Here is a 19552-nt window from a genome sequence, read left to right as displayed (position 1 = left end):
TCAGGTCTTGGTTCAGATCCAGCTCTGCCACTTATTATTTGTGTGTCTTCAGTCTCCTCACCTTGTATAGGTGCCTCCAGCACCTATACTTCTGAAGGTTTACAGTTGAAGGAAGAGTTAAGTGGTGAAATTGTCAAGGACTTAATCTCAGCGGCTGGCACGTAGTACCCACCAATGAGAACCATGTCTCTTTAGGAATCTTTGCACAGGCTAGTTCAAAGTTGGGAGGTTGGCGCTTGGTGTTTTTTACCCTAGAGCAAATTCTTCCCAAGTCCTTGGCAATGATGCTGAGCCATCATTTTAGGAGATCTGAAACCATCCCACTTGCTGATGGAGCCGTAATCCATTGGTTATTCTGGAAGACTTGTTCTTAGCCGTATGTGGATTTGGTTTAATACAATCAATAGGGATACTACAAGTTAGAGGAGTTTCCCTCGTTTTATGTTCTTAATATATTTTGATCCTTTTGCCTTCCTGTCCACACCGCCCCCTGCAGTCTTTTTTCCAACTACACTTCCTAGTTTTCTGAGATTGATTTCTTTTTTCTTAAAAAATTTTTTTTCCAACTTTGAGGTATAGTTGACAAAATTATAATATACTTGACAAAGTGATGATTTAATATACATATGCACTGTGAAAAGATTACCCCAGTCAAGTTAATTAAACATCCATCACTCACATAGTTAGGTTTTTGGGGGGAGCCAGTAGGGGGGGCGGTAAGAACGCTTAAGATCTACTCCCTTAGCAAATTCCAAGTATACAGTGAGGTATCATGAACTGTAGTCAGTAGGTTAGGTCCTCGGAACTGAGATGGGGGTCAGAGGAGAAACTTTGATTCTTTCTTTGTACCAGATTTTGATTCGACTCAGCAAACTCTGTGTCCAAGAGGGCGCCTCTGTGAGGAAGAGCCGGAAGCAGCAGCAACGCCTGCTCCGGAACATGGGTGCCCATGCCGTGGTGCTGGAGCTGCTGCAGATCCCCTACGAGAAGGTGGGCATCCACATCTACGGCTGCCGCTCCATGGGGGGCGGGTTCCTGGGTTTCCCCAAACACTTCGCACTTGGGAGCGGTCAGTGAAGAAATGAAGCTGATGTGACGATTGTCACTATAAAGCCGTCTTCGGTAATTGATATGAAACAAACAGAGCATCCTGACAAGGAAGCGAAACCACCCATAACCTCCCTCCACTTGGACGATTCTATAAAGAAGGAGCAGTCTGTGTATTCTCTCCTTACTCCCATACCATGCTGGACGGGGGCAGCTTGGTCTGAACACAAAGGTCTGATGACAGAGCTGTCTGTGCACGTGGGCTTGTGCTGTACAGTTTCGTCTGCAGTGTTACTCAGGCATGTAAGCACACAAGTTACTAAATGCACGTGGGGACGTGGGACTCGCCCACTCAAGGTCCTCACTCATATGCTGGCAGCTGGTTGAGCTGGATCTATCAGATACTGCTTGGCTCTAAGTCTGCTGGTCTGTTGCTAGCCGTTACCCTGCGTCTCCCATTTTTCATGTTAGCGTTTGGCATTGCTAGCGATGGGATTGAGGGAAGGAGGATAACATTTGCATCCGTGTGGCCTGACAGGGCGCTTTCAGAAGCATTCATTCAAGCTTCTAAAACCCAGTATGGTGATCTCGGTGTTGCCACGTGATAGATGAAGAGACTGAGGCTTGGGGAGGTTAAGAGTCCAAAGCCATAGACGCCGGTCTCTTGAGTTTGCCAGTGGCTCCCAGAGACTCGCTAGTGAAGAGTCGCCTGAAGAAGGTTCACTGCCTAGTGCTTGCAGGGTGCCAGGCACTGTGCCGAGGCCTTTACGTCATTTGCTCATTTAACCCTCAGGACACCCAGATGAGATAGGTGGTACTATTAGAAGCCCCATTTTAAGTGAGAAAACTGAGGCCAGGGAGGTCTAGTAACTTGCCTGGAAGGCCCAGCTGCACCTCGCAGAATCAGCCCCGCTCACCTGTGGAGCCCGGGCCTTGGACCTCTGTGCCTTCCACCTTACCTGTACCTCACCTTTGTAGGTAACACACCTTTACCTACTGCCCTGCACTTTAGGAAGTTCCCTGCCAAGGCTTCTTCCTCAGTCATGGCGCCTGTGTGAATCAGATGCGTCAGGCCTTTCACCAGCCGCCAGTAAAGCACAAGTTTAATCCCTCCAGTAGGTCAGGTACTTAACTACCTTGGAATTAATGTAGACAGGTGTGGGTGTCATCCGAATGTGGCTGACGTTTGGACTAGAAAGAGCAGGTGGATTTCCCTCCCTCTGTGTAAAGAATGTGAGGAGGGAGTTTGCTGGCCTCGGCTTTGCCTCATAATAACGTTTCCCTGATGAGAGACGTTCATTTTCAGAGCAGTGTTGAATCGACTGTAGGAACCAGTTTCGGTTGGAGTTGGTGGCTCAAAGGCAGAAGATTGTGTATGTATGTGTGTGTGTGCGTGTAATTTGTCTGGTTTCTGGATGGGTACAGTCATCCCAGTGTGTGAGAACAGTGGAGGGGTTCCTACCAACAGCTAACCTCTTGTTATGTCTTGATGAGTTTGCTTGCTTGCCCTGTAGAAGTCTGCTTCGAAGGCCAGAAGCTTTTCAGTTAGCTTGTGCACCAGCAGATTCTTTTCTTAGCTGAAGAAGAGGAAGAATGCAGAGTGGTTCAAGGTTGCTGCGGTGTCTGTCTGTCCAAAACCCTCTTGTTTCTTAGAGCTAGAAGCTTTGCCCCTCTCTCTGTAAATGGGAGGCAAATCTAATACCCGTTCTGTTCTGAGACTTGCTAACAGTGTCCTTTTAGATCTCCTGCTTTGTTCGATTGTCTCACTGACAGCTCGGATTCCTTCCGTCAGTGTTCTCGGCAGACGTCTTCTGTTTTCTCACAGGGCTGTTGTCTAGACCAGGGTGGGCAAACTGCAGACATGGATCACTTCCAGCCCACCACCTGTTTTTATACAGCATATGAGATAAGACTGGTTGCTACGTTTTTGAATAGTTAAATTTTCAGGGGTTATATAAGTTCGTGCGTAATGCCTTCCGTTTTGCTTTTGTTTTTTTTTTTTTTTTTTTTTTTTTTTTGCTGTACGCGGGCCTCTCACTGTTGTGGCCTCTCCCATCGCGGAGTACAGTCTCCGGACGTGCAGGCTCAGCGGCCATGGCTCACGGGCCCAGCCGCTCCGCGGCATGTGGGATCTTCCCAGACCGGGGCATGATCCCGTGTCCCCTGCATTGGCAGGCGGACTCTCAACCACTGCGCCACCAGGGAAGCCCCCGTTTTGCTTTTCGACCCATAAAGCTTTAAAGTACGTATCTGGACCGCTAAGAAAAAAAAAATTTGCTGACACCCTTTCTAGATCAGTACCAATAGCTAACGTTTACTGAGTCATTACTGTCTAAGCCCTTGACATGAATTTTCTCATTTAATCGTCGTAACCACAGTAGGAAGTGTGTGTGTGTTATTAGCTCCATTTTACAGATGAGGAAACTGAAAGGTTAAGTCACCTGCCCAAGGTCACACAGCTTGGAAGTTGTAGACCTGGCATAAGGGCCAGGCAGCCTGGTTTCAGGGCCTGCATTCCCAACTGCTACACTTTCTGGCCCTTGAAATGTGGCGAAGTATGTGCGATGACTTAGGAAGATGACGCGGGCTCTCTGAATCTGAGGGATGATTTCCATTTGGGGCCTTTTTACTATTGTAAATGGTGGCTTGTTTAGAACTGGGCAGAGTGGCAAGAGGTTTTATATAATTGTCTTGTCATAGGCATCCAACTCTTTACAAATACTGAGTGTATTTTTTTTAATTGAAGCATAGTTGATTTACAATATTATATTAGTTTCAGGGGTACCGCAAAGGGATTTATTATCTTTATAGATTTTGCTCCATTAAAAGTTATTATACGATAATGGCTGTACTTCCCTGTGCTGTACAATATATCCTTGTTGCTTATCGAGTGTGTGTTTTTGATATATGAAATGAGAAAATCGTAATCAACCATGTGAAATGCCTGAGACACATATTATCCTGATTTTATAGGTAGGAAAACTAAGTCTTAGGTTAAATAATGTGCCTGAAGTGACAGGGAAAGGAGTTAAGACAGATTCCTGTGCCCTAACTTAGAATCTAAAGAGATTTCCACTGTGCCATGTTAGCTACTGCCAAAAGTTAGTGTGTCCACAGGTTAAGGCAACTTAAAAATGTGTGCCCGAGAGCTGGGGAGATGTGGGTTTATGGCCATTGAGGAAGTCGGCTCCCATCTGCTGTCCGTCCGTATTTTCAGAAGTAGGGGGTTCAGAGATGGCAGCCGTTGCTAGACAGTGGAATTCCAGACACTTCCTCTTAGCTTTCACTCTCTATTGCCCTTTCCCCCCAATAAAATCATTTCATTTCTGCCCAAAGCTAGTGGGAGAGAATTCACTTTTCTCCATGAAGTATAAACAACTTGTTGGCTTCTTTGCAGGGTCAGCAGTGCAGTCCCCCAATGTTTTCACACAGCCCGCCCCCAGCAAACACCCCCAGAGCCCCACATTAGTCGGAGGGGATGGAGGTGTCATCGAACCTGGCCTCCTGGCCTAGAGATCAGTGCTTTCTCCTGTCGACCTTCTCTAGTCAAAGGCATAGCCCTGTTTTCAACCTGTTTTTTGTCTCTCTCCCTCCACACAGGCCGAAGACACCAAGATGCAGGAGATAATGAGGCTGGCTCACGAGTTTCTGCAGAATTTCTGTGCTGGCAACCAGCAGAATCAGGCTTTGCTCCACAAACATATAAACCTGTTTCTCAACCCAGGGGTAAGACTGGAGGCCTGTCTGGAAATCTGTGTGGGGAGGCGGGTGGGGAAGCAGGAAGCGAGAAGAACACCTTGTTCTTTTGCTGTTGTGGCCGCTGGGACTTGTTATGAGGCAACATTCATTCCAACGGGGAACATTTTGATCAACACTCAGGAGGATGTAAATACTCCCCATCCTTTGGGGAGAAAAGGTAGAAGGAGGGGGGAAGAGGTGGTAGATGCGAAGGTAAGATGGACTGATATTTTTTCTTACTAACAGCTCTCATTACATCAAACTCCGGTCATAGCCAAGTGCTAATCCTCACAGTGCAGGCACAACCTCCTAAGGTCATGTGCCAGGTTTTCTGTGTTTATACAAAACATCGTCTATCCATGTAAAACATAATTATGTTACATTTTAGTTAAATCTGTTTTAAAAAATATATTAAATGTGTAATATGCTTTTTTAAAAAGAAGGTGGTGGTACATTCCACCCATTGTTTTGCGTTTTGCTTTTTTCACTTAACACATCTTGGCTGTCTTTGCAAGTGAAAAATATATAAACTTTGCTCATTCATTTTCATGGCTAAATGGCATTCTGTAGAACGGCTGTAACTTTTTTTAGACCGTTCCTGTATTAACGGACAGTTAGGCAGTGTCTGATTTTGGCTTGAGAACAGTACTGCAAAGAACATCTTTGTACATGAACACACCCTCACGTACACACACAGAAACACACAGAAACACTCGCTCATCCGTACTGCCGGAGCTTTCCAGGAAGAGGACTACTGCGTTGTAGGGTAATGTTCCCTCTTTGTCATGTTAAGAAAAAGAAAAGGCAAAAAATGAAAAGGTTAAAGCCCCCTGCCTCATACTAGTCATAAAAATAACTCAGTAAGTCTGGGTAAAAAGTAGAAAATTAAGCTTCTAGAAGAGAACATGAAAATACCTTCATAACCTTGTGGAAAGGGAAGTTTTTTCACACAGTATGCCAAGAGCACTAGTCATTAAGGAAAATATCAATAAATTGGACTTCTTTAAAATTAAGAACTTCTGTTCATCAAATGACACCATTAAGTAAGCAAAGACAAGCCGAAGAGTGGGAGAAGACACAGCGTACGAGTCCAGCAACGAGTTCGTACCCAGAATAGGTATCAAACTCAGGAGAGTCCGTAAGGAAATTCACAGCCCACTTTTTTAAATGGACAAAAAATTTCACAGTGGGACACTCCACAGTAGAGGTTATCCAGATGGCCAATAAATATGACAAGGCCCTCAACATGGTTAGTCATCAGAGAAATGTAAATCAAGCAAGATGTGTGCAACAAAATGTGACTAAAATGAAAAGACTGACATTACTAAGTGTTGAGAAGGATACAGGGTAGCTGTAATGTAGAATGTAAACTGGTAACATCTTTCAAAGCTGTTTGGAAGTATCTTCCGAAGCCAACCATATTTAAACTCTGCAACCCAACAGTTCGACTCTTGGGTATAAAGCCAACAGAGACGCATACATTGTGTTTATCAGAAGACATTGAGAAGAATGTTCAGAGCGGCACTGTTCACTGTTCATTATTCGTTCACTATACGATACTGTTCATCATATTTGTCGTAAGAATTGTGTAACTACTTACTCTTAAACTTAGATACTCCCACAGATGCCCGTCAACAATAGAACAGATCAGTACATTGTGGTATAGTCATGCAATGGAACGTACATAGCGGTGACAAGGAACAAACTAGTAATACATGCAACAGCATGGATGACAACGTGCAAAAGTAACATTGAACAAAAGAAGCCAGGTAGAAGAGGATGCATGAGGTTCAAGAACAGGCAAAACAAATCTATGGTTGTGCAAGTCAAAATAGTGGTAAAACTGGGGGGTGGGCCAAAAAGGCAGCCTGTTGTATTTCTTGATCTGGGTGCTGATGGTCCCTCTGGAATTCATTCAGCAAAAAACAAATGATTAGTTTAGTGCCCTGTGTGTTTATTGAAAAAGTTGAGTAAAAAGACGGTACAGAGGCGAGCACGGAGAAAGGTGCTTTCACGGGGTTAAATGTCCCCCTCTCTGTGTTTGTTGTGGACTCTTCTCTTTCTCACTTGGTCCTCTGCTCTGGCCTTCCTTTGACCATGTGCCTGTGCCCCCGCCCCCACTCTTGTGCCAGATCCTGGAGGCGGTCACGATGCAGCACATCTTCATGAACAATTTCCAGCTGTGTAGTGAGATCAACGAGAGAGTCGTCCAGCACTTTGTTCACTGCATTGAGACTCACGGTCGAAACGTCCAGTACATCAAGTTCTTGCAGACGATTGTCAAGGCCGAAGGGAAATTCATCAAAAAGTGCCAGGACATGGTCATGGCTGAGGTGACAACTATGGATTTCTATATATCTTCCTCTGGTGTTCTGTAGGAGCTTAAAAATTGTTTAATTTTATCAGTATGAACTGGCACCCTGTCCAGGAGCCATAGGAAGGGACAGAAAGTAATTGTGTGTGTGTGTGTGTGTGTGTGTGTGTGTGTGTGTATAAGTGTGTGTAATCATGTGTTTGTGAGCTTAAGCTATAGATACAGGCAAGAGTCTGATCTAGTATTTTGTAGCAATAATTCTATTTATTTTAAGGATCATTGGCTTGGATTCTTCTGAGAGGGAAAAACACCCCCAGGAATACTGAACCAAAATAGAGTGGATGGAGGTTAAATGTGGGTAGAACCTTTTGAGCCAGAGCATCCCGTCTTGTAGATTATATGACTTTTTAAAAAAAAAATTATTCACCAAATTAATTAGCTGGAAAAATTGTTGCTTGATGATTCTCAAGGAGAAGCTGGTCAGTGGAATTGGGGCAAAGTCCCCCTTGGTTCTCTGTGGGACGTCTGTGTCCCATGTATGCTGTCTGGCCAGGAAGGTCCTCTGTCACTCCCGCAACTTTGGCGTCTGCATATGCTTGGTTTCATCCATCCTTCCACCTTTTAAAAAAAAAAAAAAGGAATCTCAAGTAAATCCACTTAACACTTGGGTTTATAATCTTATCTACATATATGATTTCAGTGAAAGGTGGTGTAGTGTCATTAAAAGTGTTGGCTCGACCTGGGATGCAAATGTTGGCTGTACCATGTCCCTCGCTGTGTGATTTGGGACGTGTTATTTGACTTCTCAAACACTCAGTGTGGGTTTCTGTAAATGAAGGCATGGCGGTATTCACTTGAGGAGCTGATAGGCGGGTTAAATCAGATAATGATGACAATAATAGCTACCATTTATTGGAAGTCTGCTGTGCTACTCTAGTTGCTGTTGTAAGTAATCATGGTATCTGGCACATAATCAGAGTTCATAAAGGTTAGTTATTATTAAGTAAATAATATTGACCATATTTATTTTGACTTCTGTGCCGGCCCTTTTTGGATCTTTTGTATTTCATGCAGGGGTGAAATCGATTAATTCTTAAGTAGAGTTATGAAAAGCCCCAGTCCCCGGGAGGCAAGTTACGAATAGGAATGCCTTGACTCTTTGAGTGTTGAAAGGAAGGCGTATCTTAATTAGGATTGGATAATTTGTGATTGTGAAGAAATAAGGCAGCGTGTGAAAGAGTTGTAAGAAGAGTACTTATAAGGCATGAAAAGGAGATGGAAACATTTTTAAAAACAAAAATCATAGCCTAATTATTAGTTTGGAAATACAAGTGCAAGGTTGAAATCTACATTTTTACCAGATACATGAATGCTGGTATGTAGACTTTCTCTTCCCCTGATAGTTTTTTAGGACTGTTGTGATATTTTTATATCTGTGGATGAAAATGATGATGCTGAAGATTTGTAGTTGTTCAGTAATATAAGTGAATGAAATCTAGGTGAGTTCAGTAGTACAGGTGCTACTGGTTTTGGAAGGTAAATGCTAACAGAACATCTCTTTCTTTGTGAATAGATTTGTTTGTTTAATGCTTCCCCCATCCCTGCAAACTTGTGCTATAAGCAAGTCTTGTTCTTTTGATTATAGCTGGTTAATGCAGGAGAGGATGTCCTCGTATTCTACAACGACAGAGCCTCTTTCCAGACTCTGATCCAGATGATGAGGTCGGAACGGGACCGGATGGATGAGAACAGCCCTCTCATGTACCACATCCACCTGGTCGAGCTCTTGGCCGTGTGCACAGAGGGCAAGAACGTCTACACGGAGATCAAGTGCAACTCCCTGCTCCCGCTGGATGACATTGTCCGCGTGGTGACCCACGAGGACTGCATCCCTGAGGTGAGCGACTCTATCCCCAGGATGGGTGGGCCCTGCTCATGTCTCTCCTCGTGGCGTGTGGGGCTGGGGCTGGAGGGGAGTCTTCCGCTGACCTAGGTGGGACCTCACAGTTTTGACACCTGCAGCTCATTTTGTCGTGAGATTTGCATTGGCTGAAACAGCATCTTCTTGAGCATTGGTTTTGGGTGAGAGGAATGATGGGGGAGTAAATTTTTCCGTCTGTCTCCTTGAAGAAGAATGGGAAACTGCTGGAGGGCTTCAGCTCTGTGTAATGAATGATTCCACGTGTTGAGCAAAGAGCATTGACCTGAATGAACCTCTCAGAAATGAGAAGAACGGTGCATTGAGATACAGTTCATACCAATGTAAAACTTAACTCTGTGAAGTGTATTCTTTAAAACAAAAACTTGTATTGCAAAAATAATGAATGTCGACTATAAAATATTCAGGAACTACAGGTAACCAATAAGAAAATGAAAGTAATCTACCATTTCACTGCCCATAATAAATACCTCTCAGGTTTTTGAAGTAAATTCTTCCAGCTTTCTGTTTCCCTATTCATATACATTAGCTAGTAACAAAAAATGGATCATACAGTATATATTTTATCTTTGTATGTTTTGTAATATATACTCTTAGTTTATATTTTAAGCTAAATATACATACATTTTTATATATATAGCATATGTAGTATATATTAAATATATGCACTGTTTTTAGATTCATGTTTGGAAAAGTTAATACATTTAGAAAAATTCAAATAGCAAAGACCATAAAGGAGTAAACTATGAAAAATCTTCTTTACCTGTTCCCCACACCCCTCAGAAAATTATTTATTAGGTTCTTGTGTATCCTTCCGGACTTTTGCATAAAAACATTTATAAATATATATACTTTATTCTCCGCCCCCCCCCCTTTTAACACAAAAGGTGACATTCCAGGTACATTCTTTTTTTCATATCAGTCCGTAAAGAGATTCTACATTCCTTTTTTATAGTTGTATAAAATTTCATTGTACAGATGTACCATAATTGTCTTCCATGAATGTTGACCCAGCTTATTATATAATGTGATAATAATAATAATAAGGAAATAAAATGCTACATTTTTCTCACAGTATGGTTTATACAGTATATTATCAAATATTTGGATTCTCATATCCCTGATATATGGATGTGGTATTTCGATATAGTTGTACTTTGCATTTCTCTTATTATGCATAAGTGAGGTATAATAGCTTGTGTTTTGCCCATTTTTGTTTGAAATACAACCTAAGTACAGAAGAGTACATAAACGTGACTTGTGCAGTATAAGAATAATTACAAAGATAGCGGCTGTGTAACCACCACCCAGGTCAGGAAATGTGCCTCATTCCCCGCCTGTGTCCTTTTCCAGTCCCCAACCTCCCCCAGAGGGCTCCCTCATGGAGGCATAGTTGTGACGTGGCTCTTACGTAGATTTCTTTGTACATCCCTAAACAGTATAATTCAGTTTTGCCCACTTTTGAACTTCCTTTATGCACTATTTTGTGCCTTTTCCTGTTCCGCTGTGTGGTGTTAGGATTCATCCATCCTGACATACGCACCTGTATTCATTTCCTTTGCTTTGGAGTGTTGCTCTGTGTCATCGTCCCACAATATGATTTTCTGTACGTCTGTTGATGCTCATTTGGGTTATTTTTGCTTTTTGGCTGTTAGGACCAGTGCGTGTGTCCTGGCCCACACGTGTGCACATCTCTGCAGGGGGTATACTTAGAAGTGCTGGGTCATACGAGGTGCATTTCTTCCCTTTGACTTGATAATGTGAAGTGGTTTCCAGCAGTTACTCCAGTGGCCACCCCTCCCCCAGAGCTCTTGTTGCTCCCAGACCCTGCCAACCCTTGCTATTATCAGACCCTTTATTAGTATATATTTGTTTTCAATCTGGTGGGTGTATAGTGATATCTCATAGTGGTTTTAATTTCTATCCTCTTGATTCCTAAATGAGATTCAATCCCTTTCCATGTGTTGTTTTTGAGATTTGATATTCCTTTAAGTAAATAGCAGATCCGATTTTTTGCCTGTTTTTCCTTTGGCGTGGCCATTGTATATGCACAGATCTGTAGGAATTCTCTGTGGGGATATGCATTGCAAACAGCTTCTTCCAAATCGTGTCATTTAACTCTTGTAACAGTGCCATTTTATAGATATTCTTTTTTTTTTTTTTTCTTAGTTCCTTGATGAGGGATCGAACCCATGCCCCCTGCAGTGGAAGCACGGAGTGTTAACCACTGGACCCACCATGGGTGTCCCAGAAATTCTTAATTTTAGTGTAGTGAAACGTGTCCATCTTCTCTTCTCTGATCAGTGTTTTCTGTTCCATTCTTTTTTTTGTTTGTTTGTTTCTTGCGGTACGCGAGCCTCTCACTGTTGTGGCCTCTCCCGTTGCGGGGCACAGCCTCCGGACGCGCAGGCTCAGCGGCCATGGCTCATGGGCCCAGCCGCTCCGCGGCATGTGGGATCTTCCCAGACCGGGGCACGAACCCGTGTCCCCTGCATCGGCAGGTGGACTCTCAACCACTGCGCCACCAGGGAAGCCCTTGTTCCATTCTTTACCTTGAGGTCATGAACATATTCTCTTCCAAAAGCTTTGTTTTTGAATTTTATAATAGTGAATTTTGAATATCAAAAAATCATAGAAGTTAAAGCGTGCAGGGGAAAATGGAATGACCATCATGGTCCATCCTTGTCACTATTAAAATGAGGGAACTAATCAATCCTGCATGTACTAAGTTGGTTTTTGAGAAAAGCCTGTTTCTCTCTTCCAGGTTAAAATTGCGTACATTAACTTCCTGAATCACTGCTATGTGGATACGGAGGTGGAAATGAAGGAGATTTATACCAGTAATCACATGTGGAAATTGTTTGAGAATTTCCTTGTGGACATCTGCAGGGTGAGTCTTTCTGGAGCTAAGGAGGCAGGGTAAGGGGGTACGTGTGGGTCTGGGTCACCCTGTGCAGACGTAAGGACGCAGTCACGTAATTTCACCTTGCCGATTTGTGGCACAAGGAGGCACCTGGCTCTCGTCTTTCCACACGTCTTGTTTCTCTTGACCCTTTTACTCCTAGCTGAGAATAGATTTTACTCATCAAGCTTCAGGTAAGGTAGATTATTTCTGGTTTTCATCTCATCCTTTATGGGTTGATTTGTGAATGATAACCTGGGACATACTAAACTCAAATTTATGCACTTTTTGTTTCTTTGAGAATAAGTCTTTCCTCGAAGGACACCTTCTTAAGTGTGAGCATTTATGATATCTCCTACAGTCTGGTGTTCAGCATCCTGGAAAGCATGTCACTTTCTGTCTATTGCTTTCCTGGCCCAGCCTTTGGGGTGGGCTTCAGTACTCTTGGTTTGGTTTTGCGCTGAGCTTAATATTGGTTCTAAAGCTATGGGACTGCGACCTCACAAGGCGCTTTATGGATTTCATATGCGTTTTGTGGTAGTAGGGTTCGGGGGGAGGGCACGTGGGGGGAAAGTAATTTGGTCCTTGAGAGAATGATTGTGAGATGAATACCAATTTCAGAAACGTTGTGATGCTAAAAAGAAAAAAAAAAGGTGCATTGGAGAACGCTAGAATATGGTATTTTCTCCTGACTGTACAATTCCCAGTGTGAGACAAGGAGCCTGAAAGAAGTTACTTTCCTTGTAATGAAGGACTATGTTTAATAATACCCTGGTGTTGGTGTCACAGGTATATATATATATTGATATATTATTTAAATATGTATATATTTTTATCTCAAATTCTTCCTAGTCTTTTAATCCCATAAATCTGGGGGTTCAGGCTTGAAATGGCAGGCCTGCTTTGCCCCTTTAAATCAGGACTCCGACAAGTTTTCTGTGGAGGTCCAGATGGTAATCGTGTTTGGCTTTGTGGGCCATGCGGTCTCTGTCACAACTACAACTCTGCCCTGCTAGCATGAGAGCAGCCATAGCAGTCTGTAAACAGATGGGCATGGCTGGGTTCCAATAAAACTTTATTTATAAAAACAGCCAGGAGCACTTAACTTGGCTGACCCCTGCCTTAAATTGTTCAAAAATGCTGTGAAATCTGTTGCCACCTTCATTCTCTGGATGTGTCCACAAACTGCTCATCACTGGGCTCAGAGCATGATAGCTAATAAAATTTGATTGTTTTTACCCCTTACTTCATAATTTTTTATTATATACAATTTTATATCTGAAATTAGAGGGCTAATGAATTTGGTAATAAGACTTGATTTAATAAAATGAATTTTTAAAACCTGTTCTTCTATTGATAAATCTCTAATCTTATTCTACACAGCGAAATTATGTAGAGTCCAGGTGAAATCTGAAGTCTCTCTTCACCTGAAAACTTATACAATTATCCTGAGTCACAGCCCACTATTTTCAACAGTCCTGCATATCAGCAGAATTTTGATTGAATGGAAGAGTGTTGTAGGTTTGGAGAATATCATGCACAGTGGTCCTCAGTGGTAACATTTGATTCAGGATCTTAATTACATGCTTTAGGAAGCTACGGCCTAGAGAGGATGAATGGCTTAAACAGTTTACTTTTAGGGACAACGTAGACAATTGTAGTTATGATGCCTCTTACCACCTTTTGGGTTTTAGATCTGCCGCAAGTTGGTAGGAATTGGGAAGCGATGGCCTTGTAGGTCCCACACCAATTTTCATGTTCGGTGATTCCACACCATGATATCCAAGTTGATCTGTTTCTCTTCTTCCATGATTTATTTTTTTATCATTGCTGTCTCTTAAGGGGAGAAGTACTGACTTGCAGGCTTTTCCTTTTCCTTTGTTAAGGGTAATTAGCAGGAATAGTCACAGATCTCTTAATTTTACAACGGGTGTGCAGGTTTTGGTATAATGTCTCAAGTGTCCATTTGTCCTCCAGGCCTGTAACAACACGAGTGACAGGAAACACGCAGACTCAGTTTTGGAGAGGTACGTCACCGAGATTGTCATGAGCATCGTTACCACGTTCTTCAGCTCTCCCTTCTCAGACCAGAGTACGACTTTGCAGGTAGGAAATACAAATGTATTGATAGATGCAGGCTATTCACAGTAGATACTTGGCAGCAGGAGCTGGTGCGGATTCGGGACCTGAGCGGCTATAGATGAGCCACTCTGCAAAGCGTTGCTACAGATGCTTTTCTCTTTGTGAAGAGTGGTTTTTACAGGACCCCTTGGATAATCAAGTACCTGAGAATGATTTTCTGTACCGATGGTTCTGTTGGTTGTTGATTTTCTCCTTAAAATGCCTTCTTCCTTCCCTCCCCCCTTTAATCTTGCTGATTCCTTATCTCCAATCTTAGAAAGAGAAGCAGCTTTCAAATAAATGCTAGCATGTTATTAACACTATTTAAAAATATGTCTGGAAATCTCCATTTTAACTTGAAGTGTGCGCCTAGAGTTCACCAGAAGGGGTCCGTGGCAGGTGGGAGTGAGAAGTCCTTCAGCCTTGACAGCAGGGCTGCCACGTTACACCAGCCCCAGCACGTGCTGCTCACACGGAGCCCCCTGGAGTCGTGTGGTGCAGCAGCCCTGCGTGCCGATTGTCAGTGTAGTTAGAGTTCCAAAGGTTTGAATCCCTGGATCTGGGAGGTGTTTTTATTATTCTTTTACTAGGAAACATCGCTCTTCTTTTTAGAACTGATGTCTGGGTCCGTGGCAGTGGGAGTCTTGCTGCAGGTCTGTGTGTACAGCCTGCAGAATGAAAGCAGGACTCGGTCTCAGGTGGTCAGAAGAGCAGTAGTAACCATCCTTGTCACGCAGATAGATGGAGGCTGTCCTGGGGTTGATGGGTGGCCCAGGGTGGTTGGAGCGTAGACAAATAATCTTAAGGTAAATTCTCCAAGAGAAGAGTGATTCATGGTCAGTATAATATCACTGGCACGTTTATTAGATACTGCTGTATTCCAGTGCCTGTGTAGAGGAGCTCATATTAGCTTAGTACAGATGGTATTATCCCCATTTTGCAGCTGAGCAAAATGAGGCTCAGAGGATTTAATTACCATGCTCAGCCATGCTCACAACTACTAACTGGCAAAATCATGATTTCAACCCGGGCCTGTCTGACTCTGGAACTTGAATTATGGAATCTTTAGTAAGATATGTTTTCTTAGGGACTGTTGGTAACCTTCTATTTAATTGAGCTTCACTGCTAGCTTTTAGTTATCTCTAAAGCGGCGCTCCCCAGCCTTTTTGGCACCAGGGACTGGTTTCGTGGAAGACGGTTTTTCCACGGGGTGGGGGGTTGGGATGGTTCAGGTGGTAATGGGAGCGACGGGGAGCCGCAGATGAAGCTTCGCTGGCTTGCCGCCGCTCACCTCCTGCCGTGCGGCCCTGTGCCTGACAGGCCGTGGACGGGTACCGGTGTGTGGCCCGGGGGTTGGGGACCCCTGCTCTAAAGGATCATAAAGTTAGAATGCGACTTTTAGAATATCTGTACATAGTTTTTGTGTAACTGGGCAACAGGAACTTGTTAGATCCCAAGCACATGAGCTGCTGGAGGCCAGAACGTGCTCCTTACCAAGTGCTGTTCTACAGAGCCAACTGCTTTGGTTAGTCAGGTTGGACTTGCATAGTGGCAATTGCTATGGCAATACCCATTCTCCTAGAGATTGTGAAACAGTATTGCAAAACCAAATACCAAAGTAAACCAATCAAATTAATTTAATGGAAACCATTAAACAGGAATTTGTGTTTTTGGTTTTTCATCTTGGTCCCCCTGCTGTCTCCTTCCACTGCCTTGCTCTGAAAGCAGTTTTAAGCCAATTAACAGGCAGGAGTGGTCAGAGAAATAAATCTTCAACATAAATGTTATGTAAGTCCCTAGCAAGGCCCAGGTTGTCTAAGCATATTTTTTGTTTGTTTGTTTGTTTTGTTTTTGTTTTTTGGTACGCAGGCCTCTCACTGTTGTGGTCTCTCCCGTTGCGGAGCACAGGCTCCGGACGCGCAGGCTCAGCGGCCATGGCTCACGGGCCCAGCCGCTCCGTGGTATGTGGGATCTTCCCGGACCGGGGCATGAACCCGCGTCCCCTGCCTCGGCAGGTGGACTCTCAACCACTGCGCCACCAGGGAAGCGCTTGTCTAAGCATATTTAAAATACAGAGTCCAAGCTGGATTTCTAGAATATTTATTTTCAAGGAATACTATTTTTGAAGCTGTCCTAACATGTCTTACTTTATCTGTTGAAAAGCCTATGTCTTGCTCCCCAGGTAGATTTGTACCTTCGTCCTTCCTTCCTTCCTGGTTTTGTTTCCTTCCTTCCCTTCTTTTAACCCACATTTGTGAGGGAGGAAAATGGTGGCCTGGGATTGGACTGTGCTGCGTTTAAGGTGCCAGTGGAATGTCTGTGAGGCAGCTGGAAATGTGGGATCTGGGAGCAGCAACAGAACTTTGGAGGCTTTGATAGCAGGTCAGAGCTGGGTTCCAATCCTCACTCCACCCCTTCCCAGCTCTGAGAACTTGGGTAGATGTTGAAACTTCAGAACCCCGTTTCTTACTATAACAGGGTTATAGTATCAACCCTGCAGATTATTGTAAGAATTAGAGTTAGTGTTTATGAAAATATAGCATAGTGCCTGGTACACAGTAGGTGCTTAATAATTGGCAGTTTGTACTGTGTCCTGCTAGACGGCAAGCTACAGTGGGGAGGGCAGAGAGGTGTCTCAGATACTGTTCTATCTCGAGCACTGTGCCTGGCCCCTGGTACATGTTCATTTGTTGAGTGAGTTAAATGAATCAGGGAGACTCAGGAGAGGGAAATGGTAAAGTCCAAATATAGACATTGGCTAGTTCAAGTCTCAGCTGGGAAAATGAAGGGGTTGACTAGAAGGGACCTGGGCAGAGCACAGATAATTAAGGACAGTTTGTTAAAGAGACCAGAGGAAGATCAAGGGGTTATCTTACAGTCAGAATGGGATTCACGAGCAACGCAGAGCCTTAAGAACTAAGCAGGGAAGAATCTCAGGAAGAGGGTGATGGGCAGCCGTGTTCATTAGCCCAAGGGGTCGCGTGAGCTGATGCCCCCAGGTTGTCCATTAAAATGGATAATTAAGAAGCAGCTCCTCTGGCCGATTTATTCGTCTTTTGTTTATTCAGAGGCCAGATGGGAATAGAGCAGATGCTCAATAAATAATGGTTCAATTGAATTCATTTAGTCGAAGGATTCGTTTTCTTTGAGTTGGGCCATTGAGTTCCCATCCCAACTCCACGCACATTAGCCAGTAGGGTGGGTGCTGATACCACTGCTTACTTCGTGGGGTCAGGGGTTGGTCAGATGAGGTGTGTGTAAAGCACTCAGCACAGGGACAGGCAGGGAAGAAGTGTTCTCAATAGATAGCTGCTCTCAGTGGACCCATTGGGCTCAGGAGCTCAGTATCAGGCTTCTCAGCCAATTTCTCAGGCTTCCTGTGTTCCTGTTCTCTATTAGTAACACAGATGACTGTCTTTCTTGGTGGGCTGTGAGGTGCAGAACAGAAAGTACTCCCTCAAGAAAGTAATGAGATTCTGGTTTGTACGTGAACTTAGTAGAAACAGCACAGATTTGGGGCATCAGAGAGCCCTGAAGATGACTCACTGCTTGGCCATCACTTCGTTCTTTTGGATGCTTTCTTTTAACCTTTCTGAGCTTTTGTTTTTCATTTGTGTTATTAAGGTAACTCCTCTGTCATAGGATACTTACCAAGGCCCCAGTGAGCTCTTAAGTGAAGTGTGTGGTACTTAATAAGTGAAAGTTATCTGAACGGTGTTTATAGAGGAGGTTCTGAATTTTTATTAACCTGTTTTATTTTTTTAAATTTTAATTGAAATATAGTTGATTTACAGTGTTGTGTTAGTTGCAGGTGTACAGCAAAGTGATTCAGTTCTACACACACACACACACACACACGGACACACACACACACACGTATTCTTTTTTAAATTCTTTTCCATTATAGGTTATTACAAGATACTGAGTATAGTTGCCTCTGCTATACAGTAGGTCCTTGTTGGTTATCTATTTTACATATAATAGTGTGTATAGTTTATTCCCAAACTCCTAATTTATCCCTCCCCACTTTCCTCTTTGGTAACCGTAAGTTTGTTTCTATGTCTGTGAGTCTGTTTCTGTTTTGTAAATAAGTTCATTTGTATCATTTTTTTTAGATTCCACATATAAGTGATATCATAACCTGTTTTAATTTCTTACAATAAATTTCCTTTCCCCTAGCACTTTTCAATTGTTGTTCTTTTATCTAAGAAACTTCTCTAGAGTTTTTTCTGTACTTTTTTTCATTGCTGTATTAACTCCTCCTGTTTTTTGGAAGGGATCTGCAAGTACTTTCTCCTAAAAATTAAAGACCAGTGGAGTAGCATACCATACACAGTAACCTTTGCCTTGCAGGTCTAATGCTACTCTGGTCCAGGTAGCTTTGGATGAAGGCCAAAATTATAATTTGCAAATGCACTTAGGAAGTCAATGTCAAATTGATTAAGTCGTAGTTTGAGTTCCTTTATTTTAAAATGAGTACAAATTTATACCATCATAGAGAGGAATAAATCCTACTCTGTAGTTAACTTGCAAGTACTGATCTGTGTAGTAAATGAACACTTGTGAAGAGTAACCATGAGAACTAGCTTCTCCTTATGTCATTGAAGACACGGCCAGAAATAAAGAAGTAAGGAGCATTCTAGGTGAGATTCACTAACCAGTTTGTTTATGCTGATTAAAACTATAGGTTCTATGGCTTCCCTGGTGGCGCAATGGTTGAGAGTCTGCCTGCCGATGCAGGGGATGCGGGTTCGTGCCCTGGTCCGGGAAGATCCCACATGCTGCGGAGCGGCTGGGCCCGTGAGCCATGGCCGCTGAGCCTGCGCGTCCGGAGCCTGTGCTCCGCAACGGGAGAGGCCACAACAGTGAGAGGCCCGTGTACCGCAAAAAGAAGAGACAGTATATATATAGATAGATAGATAGGTTCTACTCATGGAATATAACATCTGGAAAGAACTCTGGGGGTTCATTGGCCTCAATCCCTGTATTTTATATATTGCACGAAGTTAAAGCTCAGAGAACTAAAGTGATTTGCCTACAGTCACACAGCCAGTTGGTAGCTAGACAAGAATGCCTGTTTTCAGGCTGTGATATTCTGCTTCGCCTTCTGGTGGTCAGACTTAGCATGAAGTTTGTGCATTGCCTTGAAATGCTTCTGACTTTTTCTCCCTTGGCCAGGCCACTTCTGGAATCCAGCTCATCCCTGGTCACCCCTTCCCACTCTTGCATAAGGGTCCATGAACCCGTGGTTCAAGGCAGTGTCTGTTTCTGACCAGCGTATCAATCGGTCACAAATAAAAGTCTTCACGTCGCCTTCCTCTTGGCTTCTTTTTCTCGCAGACTCGCCAGCCCGTCTTTGTGCAGCTGCTGCAAGGTGTGTTCAGGGTTTACCACTGCAACTGGCTCATGCCGAGCCAGAAGGCCTCGGTGGAGAGCTGCATTCGGGTGCTCTCTGATGTAGGTAAGACACCAACTCAGGTTGGATTTAACA

The 19552-nt window shown here is 43.5% G+C and overlaps 1 protein-coding gene across 4 annotated transcripts in view; it reads left to right on the top strand.

Annotated features, from left to right (window-relative positions):
• ITPR1 (inositol 1,4,5-trisphosphate receptor type 1) overlaps positions 1-19552 on the top strand; it is a 296145-nt gene that overhangs the window by 147099 nt on the left and 129494 nt on the right. For all 4 annotated transcript variants that reach the window (XM_065886463.1, XM_065886459.1, XM_065886462.1 and 1 more), the window contains 7 exons: positions 853-990; positions 4648-4773; positions 6918-7118; positions 8745-8996; positions 11803-11928; positions 13918-14046; positions 19402-19522. In XM_065886463.1, the coding sequence (XP_065742535.1) occupies positions 853-990; positions 4648-4773; positions 6918-7118; positions 8745-8996; positions 11803-11928; positions 13918-14046; positions 19402-19522 (1093 nt within the window). The remainder of the gene's footprint in view (positions 1-852; positions 991-4647; positions 4774-6917; positions 7119-8744; positions 8997-11802; positions 11929-13917; positions 14047-19401; positions 19523-19552) is intronic.

Source organism: Phocoena phocoena, chromosome 10, assembly GCF_963924675.1.
Source record: "Phocoena phocoena chromosome 10, mPhoPho1.1, whole genome shotgun sequence".
NCBI classification, from domain to species: domain Eukaryota; kingdom Metazoa; phylum Chordata; class Mammalia; order Artiodactyla; family Phocoenidae; genus Phocoena; species Phocoena phocoena.
Note: the sequence above shows the minus strand (reverse complement) of the source record. Positions and strands in the feature narration are given on the sequence as shown.